This window comes from Belonocnema kinseyi, chromosome 9 (genome assembly GCF_010883055.1).
Source record: "Belonocnema kinseyi isolate 2016_QV_RU_SX_M_011 chromosome 9, B_treatae_v1, whole genome shotgun sequence".
Lineage (NCBI taxonomy): Eukaryota > Metazoa > Arthropoda > Insecta > Hymenoptera > Cynipidae > Belonocnema > Belonocnema kinseyi.
This window is the reverse complement of record NC_046665.1, coordinates 112185395-112198265: the sequence shown is the minus strand read 5'-3', so window position 1 is coordinate 112198265 and position 12871 is coordinate 112185395. Positions and strand designations below refer to the sequence as shown.

The 12871-nt window shown below is 25.6% G+C and overlaps 1 protein-coding gene across 1 annotated transcript in view; it reads left to right on the top strand.

The window, feature by feature from the left end:
- The window catches only part of LOC117180310 (2',5'-phosphodiesterase 12), a 30336-nt gene extending 18225 nt beyond the window's left edge, over positions 1 to 12111 (top strand). Inside the window, exons 3-5 of the mRNA XM_033372740.1 lie at positions 3772 to 3927; positions 4027 to 4147; positions 11757 to 12111. Of these exons, the coding sequence (XP_033228631.1) occupies positions 3772 to 3927; positions 4027 to 4147; positions 11757 to 12022 (543 nt within the window). The 3' untranslated portion in view covers positions 12023 to 12111. The remainder of the gene's footprint in view (positions 1 to 3771; positions 3928 to 4026; positions 4148 to 11756) is intronic.
- The last annotated feature ends 760 nt before the right edge of the window (positions 12112 to 12871 follow it).

Sequence of the window (12871 nt, the reverse complement as noted above, 5' to 3'; positions counted from 1 at the left end):
ATTTAATACAATAGTTTAATTTTCAAACTATACAAAAAAATTTCCAACCAAATGCTCGAATATTCCTAGAAAAAGATTGAACTTGAAACAGATAATTAAATTTCCAAGACAAAAAGAATAATTAGAAAAAAATGTAGTTTAATTAAAACAATCATTTTCAATTTTAAAAAATGACTTATCTACCAAAAAAAAAAGAGATTTTAATTCTTAAAAGATCAATTCTGAACAAAAAAATAATATTTTGAATGTTTCAACCAAAAAATACTTTAATTTTTTATCAGAAATAGTTTAATTCAAACAAAAAATAAGAATTTTCAACAAAATAGTTAAATTGTCAGCCAAACCGATGAAATTTTTAACAAAATAATAAATTGTTGACCACAAGAAGGACGAATTTTCATCCAAGAACGTGAATTTATATCATACCAAAATATATGTTTTTATTTAAAATATAAAACAGAAAAATTATACGAAAAAAGAATTTTCAACAAACTTGTTCACATTTTAACAAAGTTTTTGAATTTTCAACCGAAAATAAAGAATTCTCAATGAATAATATAATATTTAAGGCTAATATATTATAAATAAAAGGCTAAAAATTCGAATGTTTTACAAAACTGTTAACTTTGAAACCTAAAAAGAGAAACTTTTAATAAAAAATTAATTTTCAAAAAAATAGTGCAACTCTCAAGCTATAGAAACGATTTTTTTTAAATAGTAGAATTTTTAACCAAGAAGATGAATGTTTAAGCCAAAATAAGCAATTTTCGGCTAAAAATTTACTTTTTAAAAAATTATCAATCTTCGAAAAAATTACCTTCACAAAGCAGCTCAATTTTATAACAAGTAATACATTTTTCATCCGAAAAATATTTTTATTTTAAATAAAAACAGTTGAATTCATTTAAAAAGAACGGATTTTTATCAAAATAATTTGAATTTTCTATTAAAAATACAGTTTTTCAACACAATCCGTGAATTTGTAATCAAATATTTACATTTTTAACTTGAAAATGAAATATTTACATTTTCAGTCAAAAAAATTAATTCTCAAACAACAATATAATGATTTTTCAACAGAATAATTCAATTTTCAACCAGAGAGATTAATTTTCAACTAACCTGGTGAATGTACAAAAAAAAAAGAATTTTAAACTATAGTTGAACATTAAACGAACTAGTTGCGTGTTCTTTATTTAAAAAATGTTTTTTAATCAAGAAGATTTACTTTCTACCATAAAAGATTAATTTTAAACTCTAACCAGAAAAGTAAAAAAAAATTAGATAATATAATAATAATTTAATATAATTAAATTCTGAAACAAACAGAATTTTCAACCAAAAATATGAATTTTCAAATAAATTGTTTAATTTTTTACCAAATTGTTGAATTTTTAAGCCAAAAGAGGAATTTTCTCTAAGCAGTTGAATTTTTAATCCGAAAATATAAATTTTAAAGAAAAAGTTAATGAAAAAGCAAATAGTTGAATTTTCAATTAAATTATGAATCTTCAACGAAAAAAAAAACTTTTTTTACAAAGTAATTCCACTTTACGCCAAGCAGCTGATTTTTCATTTAAAAAAAATTAATTCTCAATGAAGCGTGTAATATTTAATATTTAAACCAAAAAAAATTTAACTTGAAATAAAAAAACAGTGGAATTAATCCAAAAAAGATTCATTTTTATCCAGAGAGGAATTTTTATTCGAAAAGGATGATTTTTTAACTACGAAGATTAATTTTCTACCAAACAAGACAAATTTTCAACTTAATACATGAATTTTCAACTAAATTGTTCAAGTTTTCACTAGAAAAAATGAATGTTCTATTAAAAATATCAATTAATAACAAAAAATGGAAGCAAATTTTCCAGTTAAAAACTTAATACTACAGAAATAATTTTTTAACCAAGAAGATTTATTTTCTACAAAAAAAAAGATCAATTTAAAACCCAATAGTGGAATTTTTAACTAAAGAATATCAATTTTCAACCAAAGATAGAATACTTTTTTAACAAAGTTGTTTAATTCTTAACCAAGCAGATGAATTTTTGTTTAGAAAGCATAATATTTAACAAAATAGTTAAATTTTCAACAAAAGAATAAAGTTTTTAACCAAATAGAAGTTTTAAATAAACGAGGTGAATTCTGAAACAAAAATATAATAAACTTTTCAACCGAAAGTAAGTCAATTTGAACAAAAAATAATTAAATATTTTTATTGGATTCTGTTATTTCGTTTCGCATTCAATCGAAAAAATGATGAAAGGAGGGAATTTGCTTGAAAACAAGAGAAAAAAAAGAAATTATTTCAAAAAGGGGGAGGGGGGTCTTTGAAAAGGGAGGAAATAGAGGAATTCTTGAAAAGGGGGAGAAGGATTATTGAAAAAAGGGGAAGAGGGGTGTTATTTAGAAAGGGACAGAATGGAATTTTTTAAACGGAGGAAAGAGTAGAATTCTTTTTATAATGTGGAAAAAATTAATTCTTTAAAAAGGGAAAAAGAGGGGAAATATTTTAAAAGGGGGAAATGAACAGAACTCTTTAAAAAGGGGGAAAGAGGGGAATTCTTTGAAAACAGGGAAATTATTTTTTTTTAAGGGAAAAAGAAGGGAATTCTGTTAAAATGGGGGAAAGAGTATTCTTTTAAAAGGAGGGAAAGAGGGAATTTTTGTACTGGGCAAAGAGGGTAATTCTTGTAAAGGGTGGAGGGGAGCTTCTTTAAAAAAGAGGGAAACAAGGGCAATTTTTTAAAGGGGAAAAGAGAATTCTTTAAACGGGGAAAAGAGGGGAATTATTTTAAAAGAGGGAAATGAACGGAATTCTTTAAAAAATGGGGAAACGAGACGAATTATTGTTTAAAAGAGGAGGGGAATTATTTTAAAAGAGGGGAAATGGGGATTCTTTAAAAAGAGAGTTCTTTAAAAAAGGGGGGGAAGGGAATTCTTTTTAAAAAGGGGGAAGAAGAGAAATTCTTTAAAAAGGGGAAAAAGAGGATTCTGTAAAAAGTGGAATTCTTGAAAAAAGGGGGAAATGGAGATTATTTAAAAAGAGGAAGAGGGGAATTCTTTAAAAAGGGGGAAAAGAGGGGGGCTTTGTAAAAAGAGGGAAACACGGGGAGTTTTTAAGGGGGGGGATTCTTTAAGCAGGGAAAAAGAGGGGAATCATTTTAATGTAGGGAAATGAGCGAAATTCTTAAAAAATGGTGAAGAGAGGAGAATTATTTTTAAAAGGGGAAAGGCGGATTCTTTAAAAAGGGGGAATTCTTCTTAAAGGGGGTAGGAAGGAAGTATTTAAAAAGGGGAAATTCCTTAAAAAGGAGGAAAGAAATAAATTCTTTAAAAGGGGAGAAAAGAGTGAAATACTTTTTTTTAAGGGGAAAGAGGGGAATTATTTTTAAAGGGAAAAAAGAGGGGGATTCATAAAAAAAGGCGAAAAAGAGAGAAACTCTGAAAGGGGAGAAAGGTGGGAAATTATTTTTTAATGGGAAAGAGGGGAATTCTTTTTATAAAGGGTAAAAGGGGAATTCTTGAAAAAGGGGAAGAGGGAAATTATTTTAAAAGGGGTAAATTAGCTGAATTCTTTTAAAGGGGGGAAAAGAGGGGAATTCTTTCAAATGGATGGAAAGAGGGGAATTCTCTAAAAGGAGGAGAAAGAAGAGAATTCCTTAAAAAGGGGAAAGAGAATTTTTTTAAAGGGGGAGGATAGTGGAAATAGTGTGAAGTTTTTGTGAGATTTTGAGTATAAAAGAAAATTGATTCTTCATACAATAGGCAACAACTTTAAAATCGAAGGACAATCCATCGGAAATTCTTGTAGTCGGAAATACACATTTGTACTTTCACCCGAATGCAGATCACATTCGTTTATTGCAAGGTTTTTATGTAGTAACGTATATCTCGGATGTCGCCAGAAGAACAAAAGAGGAGGTATCTAAACTTTAAAACTAATTTATTAACGGAATTTAACCACTAAGAGGTCGATTCCTCGAAAATGGTGAATTTTTCGAAAAAATATTCTGTTTGCAGCATCCAGACTGTAACGTAAGCATAATTTTGTGCGGCGATTTCAACAGTGTGCCAGAATGTGGCATTTATCGACTGATGACGAGCAAATTCGTCCCTGATGATTTCATCGACTGGAATAGCTGTAAGTCAAATAAATCTACTTTAAATTTCATTAAAAGGCTTCACAGTGGTCCTTAAGAATATTTTTTGGAAAGTGGAAAGAGTTGCAAGGGGGAAATTCTTTTATTTTTCACATTTTTGTAGAGTTATAGGTTATTCTTTTCTGAATTGGAACAGGCCCTTTTTATTTCTAAGATTTTTAATGAGAAATTTTGATTTTGATTTTTTTTCTGAATTGAAAGGAAATTTAATTTTTTAATTTCTAGCACTTTTGTAGAGTGAAGTTTTGATTAATTTTTTTCGAAATTTAAAGAGGCAATTTTTTGTTTTTTAAATTTTCGTTGCGTTTAAGCATAGAGACTTTTTTTCTTTTTTTATGTATTGGAAGAGGCCATTTTTTTATTTTTAATGTTTTTCTGAATTTTAGGAGGGAAATTCTTTCATTTTAAACTTTTTTATGGAGTTGCAACAGATGGAATTTTGGTTATTTATTTACTTTTGTATTAATTGGAAAAGGTTTTTTTTGCTTTCAACATTTTCACTGAGTTCGAAGAGAACAAATTTTGATTTTCATGTTTTTCTAAATTGCAAGGAAATTTTTAACAATTTTATCGGGAGAAATTTTGATTAATTTTTTTCCAAATTTGAAGAGACAATTTAAAAGAAAAATTTATTCAGTTTAAGGGTAGAGAATTTTTTTCTTTTTTACGTGTGTATTGGTAGAGGACATTTTTTATTCTTATGGTTTTTATTTTACTTTTCATGTTTTTCTGAATTTTATGAAGGAAATTTTTTTATTTTAAACTTTTTTTTAATACAGTTGTAAGAGATGAAATATTATTGTTTTTTTCTGAATTGGAAAAGAGCATTTTTTTTTAATTTTCACTGAGTTGGAAGAAATAAAACGGTAGTTATTTATTTTCTTCTGAATTGGAAACGGGAATTTTTTTTATTTTTAACATTTTTACACTGAATTGGAAAAGAAGAAATTTTGACTTTCATGTTTTTTCTGAATTGGAAGGAAATTTTTTTAATTTTTATAGAGTGAAAATTTTGATTAATTTTTTTCGAAATTTGAAGAGCCAATTTTTTAAAAATGTTTATTGAGTTTAAAGTTCGAGAATTTTGTCTTCTTTTTTTTTGTGAATAGGAAGAGGCCATTTTTTATTTGTAATATTTTTAAATTAAATTTTGGCTTTTATGTTTTTTGAATATTGAAAGAGAAATTCTTTTATTTTAATCTTTTTTATGGAGTTGTAGAAGATGAAATTTTGGTTATTTTTTTCTGAATTGGAAAAGGGGATCTTTTTTTTAAATTTTGACTGAGTTGGAAGAGATGAAATTGTAGTTTTTTTATTTTATTCTGAGTTGGAAAAGGGAATTTTTTTATTTTTAACATTTTTGCATTTTTAGAGTTAAAATTTTGATTAATTTTTTTCGAAATTTGAAGATGCAACTTTTTCTTTTTTAAATTTTTATTGAGTTTAAGGGTAGAGAATTTTTTGCTTTTTTTGTGTAACGGAACAGGCCTTTTTTATTTTTAATGTTTTTTTCTGAATTTTAAGGGGGAAATACTTTCATTTTAAACTTTTTTATGAAATTGTAAAGATGAAATTTTGGTTATTTTTTTCTGAATTGGAAAAGGGCATCTTTTTTTAAATTTTGATTGAGTTGGAAGAGATGAAATGGCAGTTATTTATTTTATTCTGAATTGGAAAAGGGAATTTTTTTATTATTAACATTTTTACTGAATTGGAAGAGAAGAAATTTTGATTTTCATGTTTTTCTAAATTGGAAGGAAATTTTTAACATTATTACAGAGTGAAAATTTTGATTAATTTTTTTCGAAATTTGAAGATGCAATTTTTTGTTTTTTAAATTTTTATTGAGTTTAAGGGTATAGAATTTTTTTTCTTTTTTTGTGCATTGGAAGAGGCCATTTTTTTATTTTTAATGTTTTTTCTGAATTTTAAGGGGGAAATACTTTCATTTTAAACTTTTTTATGAAATTGTAAAGATGAAATTTTGGTTATTTTTTTCTGAATTGGAAAAGGGCATCTTTTTTTTAATTTTGATTGAGTTGGAAGAGATGAAATGGCAGTTATTTATTTTATTCTGAATTGGAAAAGGGAATTTTTTTATTATTAACATTTTTACTGAATTGGAAGAGAAGAAATTTTGATTTTCATGTTTTTCTAAATTGGAAGGAAATTTTTAACATTTTTACAGAGTGAAAATTTTGATTAATTTTTTTCGAAATTTGAAGATGCAATTTTTTGTTTTTTAAATTTTTATTGAGTTTAAGGGTATAGAATTTTTTTTTTTCTTTTTTTGTGCATTGGAAGAGGCCATTTTTTTATTTTTAATGTTTTATTTTATTTTTATGTTTTTTCTGAATTTTAAGGGGGAAATACTTTCATTTTAAACTTTTTTATGGAGTTGTAAAGATGAAATTTTAGTTTTTGATTAAATTTGTCTAAATTGGAAAAAAATGTTTATTGAGTTTAAGGTTCGAGAATTTTTTCTTTTTTTTTTTGTGCATTGGAAGAGGCAATTTTTTATTTTTTAAATTTTTTAATTGAATATTGGGTTTCGTGTTTTTTTAACTTTAAGAGGGAAATTCTTTTATTTTGAACTTTTTTATGGAGTTGTAAGGGATGAAATTGTAGTTATTTATTTTTTTCTTAATTGAAAAAGGGCATTTTTTTATTTTTAACATTTTTACATTGAATTGGAAGAGAAGAAATTTAGATTTTATATTTTTCGAAATTGGAAGGAAATTTTTTACATTTTTACAGATTCAAAATTTTGATAAATTTTTTTTGAAATTTCAAGATGCAATTTTTTCTTTTTTTTAATTTTTATTAAGTTTAAGGGTAGATGATTTTTTTCTTTTTTGCCAGTGTATTGTAAGAGGCCAGTTTTTTATTTTTAATGTTTTTATTTTACTTTTCATGTTTTTCTTAATTTTATGAGAAAAATGCTTTTACTTAAAACTTTTTATGGAGTAGTAAGAGATAAAATTTTGATTATTAATTTTTTCCTGAATTGGAAAAGGGCATCTTTCTTTAAAAATTTTTTACTGAGTTGGAAGAGATGAAATTGTAGTTATTTATTTTCTTCTGAATTGGAAAAGGGCATTTTTTTATCATTATGTTCTTAATTTTAAGAGGAAACTTCTTTTATTTTAAACTTTTTATTGTTTTTATTAATGTCATTTATTTTATTCTGAATTGTAAAAGGGCATTTTTTATTTTTAACATTTTTATTGCGTTGGAAGGGAGGAAATTACTATTTTTAGTCTTTTTATTATTTAAAAAAGGGATTTTAAATTTCATTAACAAACTTCACGGTGATTGGAAAAAGAGAAATCTTATATATCAAACTTTTTATAGATTTGGAATGAACGAAATTTTTATTTTTTTTCCTGAAAGGGAAAAGGCCAGTTTTTAATTTTAACATTTTGATTGAGTAAGACTGGACGAAAATTTGGTTATTTATTTTTTTTTTTTGGAAGAGGCCCGGTTTTATTTTCATCATTTTTATTGAATTTAGAAAGACATTTTGGTTTTCTTTTTTTTCTAAATTGGAAGACAATTTTTTATTTGGTCATTTTTATATAGTGAAATCTTGAATAATTTTTTTTCCAAATGGAAGAAGCCATTTTTCTAAAAATTTTATTGAGTTTAAGGGAGAATTTTTTATTTTTTCGTTAATTGCAAGAGAATTCTGAACTTTAAGAAGGAAATTTTGTTTATTTATTTTTACCTTTAAAAATGTTATTGAGTTTAACAAGGAACTTTTTATATTCAAGCTTTTTTCTGAATTGAAATACGGTATTTTTTTTTCAACATTTTTATTGAGTTTAAGGGAAGAATGTTTTGTTTTCAACTTTTTTTCTGAATAGCAAGAAGCCGTTTTTATTTATAATAATTTTATTGAGTTATAATAGAGAAATTTTTGGTTTTAATATTTTTTCTACATTGAAAGACGGAGATTTTTTTTTATTTTTAACATTTTACACTGAAATTTTGGTTATTTTATTTTCTAAATTGAAAGATGCCATTTTTTTGTTTCTTACATTTTTCTTGAATTTAAGGAAGAGAATTTTTTTATATTTTCGTGGATTGGAATATGCGATTTTGATAATTTTTTCATTAATTTTTGGTTTTCTTGTTTTTCTGAATTTTAAGAAGAAATTTTTTTATTTTCAACTTTTTTTTATAGATTTGAAAGGGATTTTTTTTTAATTGAAAGAAGCTGTTTTGTATTTTAGCATTTTTATTGCTTTAAAAAGGAAATTTTTATTTATAAGCTTTTTTCTCATTTGGAAGAGAATTTTTTTATTTTTTACATGTTTATAGTTGGAAAAGAGAACTTTTTTTTTAATTGGAAGAGGCCATTTTATTATTTTTAACACTTTTATTGAGTTAAAAGGGCCAACAATTTTGGTTTTTATTTTTTTGAACTATTTTTATTGAGATTAAAAAAAAATAATTTTTTCTTTCCAATTTTTTTTTTTAATTGTAAAAGATAAATTTTATAGATTAAAATGTTGTATTGAGTTGGAAGGGAGGACATTTTCATATATTTTCCTTAAATGGAAGAGGCCATTTTTTAAAAATATTTTTATGGACATTAGGGAAATGTATTATTTTCAAAAAAAATTTCATTGAATTGGAAGAAAGTAAATTTCGATTTAAATTTTCTTCTAAATTGACAGAGGCCATCTTTGTTTGTTTTTTAAGATTGTTAGTATCTTGAAAGAAAGAAAAATTTTGAGTTGTTTTCTCAATCGAAAGAGACTAATTTTTTTAAATATATTTATTAAATGGACCGGGGAAAATTTGATATTTTTTAACATTTAGATAAAAGGGCGGAACTATTGAATTCTCAACGAAAGATTTCATTTCGGCCAAGACATAAACTTTTCTAAAAAAAAAAGAAAGACGAATTTTCAAACAGGAAGATTAATTTTCTATCAATAATGATAAATTTTCCACAAAATGCATGAATTTTTGAAAAAATAGTAAACTAAATAGTAAACTAAAAAAGATAACTTTTTTAATTTTCAAAAGTTGAATTCAACTAAAAATTTAACCAAATATTCAAATTTCTAAACAAAGGGATGAATTTTAAACTATAATTATGAAGTTTCTAAGCAAAAAGACGAAATTTCAACAAACAAAAAAAACAGGATTTTTCAGTCAAGAGAGAAATAAATTTCATTTTCAATGAAATTTTTTTTCAAATGGTTTCTGAATTAGAAAGTCCTTTTTTCAAATTTTCATTGAATTTAAGTGAAGGTAATTTTTATTTTCAATTTTTTTTTGTATTGGAAGTGGGAAATTGTTCATAATTTACATTTTTATGAGTTCGAAGCGAGAAAATTTTGATTATCATTTTTTCTTTTCAATTTTTTTTTTCAATGTAAAAGATAAATTTTATAGATTTGTGATTTATATTGAATTGGAAGGAAGAAAATTTTGATTTTTGTTTGTTTGTGAATTGGAGGAGGAAGATTTTTTTAGTTTCAAAATTTTTTTAAAATTGGAATAGGGTTATTTTTGTTTCGTTTTAACATTTTTGTTGCGTTTAAGGGGAAAATGGTTATTTTCAATTTTCGTGTATCAGAAGAGGTTTTTTTTTTTCTTTTTCATTCCAATTTTTTCTGAATTGGAAGGAAATTTTTATTTTCAACCGTTTTTGAATTGGAAGAGATCATTTTTTCCTTTTTCAAATTTTCATTGAATTTAAGGGAAGGGAATTTTTTGTGTTCACTTTTTCTTTTGCATTGGAAATGGTAAATTTTTTATAATTAAAATTTTTATCGAGTTTACGGGAAAATTGGTTATTTTCCATTTTTTTGTATTAGCAGATCCTATTTTTGTCCTTTTAATTTCAATTTTTTTCTGAATTGGAAGAAATTTTCGAAAATATTTGTCCCTGAAGCAAAGAAATGTTTATTTTTATTGGTTTCTGAATTGGTAGGGGTCATTTTTTTCTTTTTCAAATTTTCAGTAAGTTTAAGGAAGGGGAATTATTTTTTTTCAACTTTTTTTTTAATTGGAAATGAGAAATTTTTCATAATTAATATTTTTATGAGTTTGAAGCGAGGTTATTCTTAATATTTCTATTTCTAAATTGGACGTGGCTATTTTTTCTTTTTCACATTCTTATTGAGATACAGGAAAAATAATTTTTTCTTTTCAATTTTTTTCTGAATTGTAAAAAATAAATTTGATCGATTTGACATTTGTATTGAGTTGAGAGGGAGGAAATTTTGATTTTTTTTTTAATTGGAAGAGGAAAATTTTTTATTTATTACATTAGCATAGAGTTCGAAAAGACGAAATTTTCGTCATTTTATCGGAATTGGAAGATACATTTTTTACTTTCAACATTTTCAGTAAGTTGTAAGGGACAAAATTTGTTGTTTTTAAATTGGAAAAGGGTTATTTTTGTTCTTTTTAACATTTTTATTGAGTTTAAGGGGGAAATGGTTATTTAAAAATTTTTTGTATTAGAAGGTCCTATTTTTATCTTTTCAGTTTCAATTTTTTTCTGACTTGGAATAGGTAATTTTTCACTTTTTCAAATTGTCATTGAGTTTAAGGGAAGGGAATTTTTTATTTTCAATTTTTTTTTCATTGGAAGTGAGAAATTTTTTACAATGAAGATTTTTATGAGTTAGAAGCGAGGAAATTTTTAATATTCTATTTCTAAATTAGTGGATATTTTTTTCTGAATTGGAAGAGGCAATTTAAAAAAAAAAAAGACATTTTTATGAACTTTAAGAGAAGAATTGTTCATTACAATTTTTGTTCTGAATTGAAACAGGGAAATGTATTATTTTCAAAAAAAAATATTGAATCGTAAGGTATTTAAATTTTTATTTTAACATTTTTACGAAGTTGGAAGAAAGAAAAATGTTGGGTTATTGTTTTTCTCAATTAGAAGAGACAAATTTTCTGAAACATATTTATTAAGTGGACCGGGGCAAATTAAAAAAAAAATATTATTTTTTATTATTTAATCAAAATGTTAATGAAATTTAATAAAAAAAATTTCAATTGGAAAGTATTAAAAGTTCCATATTATGCGTTAAAGTTATTTTTTAGCGTTTGCATAAAAAATTTCTTGAGTTCCAATTAAAAAAAAAAATTTATTTAAAAAAAATTCCACTTGGGAGTTCCACTATCAGTTTTAAAGAGTTCGAATTTTTTACAATAACCCTGAAACCTTTCTGAAAAACGAAAAATGACCGTGTTTTTTTTTTCCTCGATTAAAATGGTTTTATAAAATATTTAGTTTCTTTATTATTATGGTATATTTCAGTTTTAATTTATAAGAAAATTTTCAGATAGAAACTTAGAACTTTGTAAACGTGGATATAAAAAAAAATATATGAAAATAATAAAAAGGCAAAAAAGTTCCAGATATTTCGAAAATATTTCAAGATTTTCCATATTTCAAGATTGATCAGCTCGAGGTTTTTTTTTCTTTAATTTTTATCGAAAATACAAGACTTGTCGGGAAATTTTTGGCAAATTTTTGAAAATTTCCCCAAATATGGGATAATTAGAATTTTTTTCAATTAATTTATTTGTTTAATTTGTTACAAATTGCAGTTCCCGAGGAGGCAGTGACTGGCGTTTCTCTCTCGCAAGATATAACATTTGCGAGTGCATGTGGCACTCCCGAATATACCAATTATACCGCCGATTTTTCCGGGTGTTTAGATTATATTTATTATGAAAGGGATCAACTTGAAGTGCGCCAAGTTATTCCCATGCCTACTACAGAGGAACTTGCCTTATATGAAGCAATTCCTTCCGTTGTCTTTCCAAGCGATCATCTTTCTTTATGCGCCGATTTGAAATGGAAGAAACGTTAATTTTCTACATTTTTTTTGTCAAATCTGTGTATGAAAGGGGGAGGTTCGGTAAGGCCGGTTTTTGGCCTAATTTATTTTTGGACCAAAAAATCTGAAAAAATCATGGTAGTATTTTATAAGTATCCCGAGTCGATTGCACGCTAAACGAACTACCCTCCACCCCCCAGCCACCCCCACCCTCCTACAAATATAGGAAACACCACTACCCACCAACTGTATTTTCGAGAGATTTGACAATCTTAAACATGTATTCTGAGGTTAGCTCGGGTTTACTATGGTTTTCGGAGTCGACGAATACAAATCGGGCGTCCTTTGACTTTTATCGCGTCAGGTTCAAGGTCATTGGAAGGTCAAATCGAGAGAAAACGGTTAAAAAGTCCAAAAAAATACGTTATAGGTTTTTGGAGTCGCTAACTACGAATCTGACATCCGTTGAACTCTATCGCTTCAGGTTCAAGGTCATTTAAAGGTCAAATCGAGAAAAAACGGTAAAATCCAAAAAAAAAACTATAACGTATTTTTTATTTCTACCGTTTTTTCTCGATTTGAACTTCAAATGACCTTGATCCTGATGCGACAGAGGTCAATGGATGGCAGATTCGTAATCAACGACCGCGAAAACCTATAACATATTTTTTTAAAAATTTTTACCGTTTTTTCTCGATTTGACCTTCAAGTGACCTTGAACCTGAAGCGATAGAGTTCAACGGATGCCAGATTCGTAATTAGCGACTCCAAAAACCTATTACGTATTTTTTTTGGATTTTTTTACCGTTTTCTCTCGATTTGACCTTCCAATGACCTTGAACCTGACGCGATAAAAGTCAAAGGACGCCAGATTTGTATTCG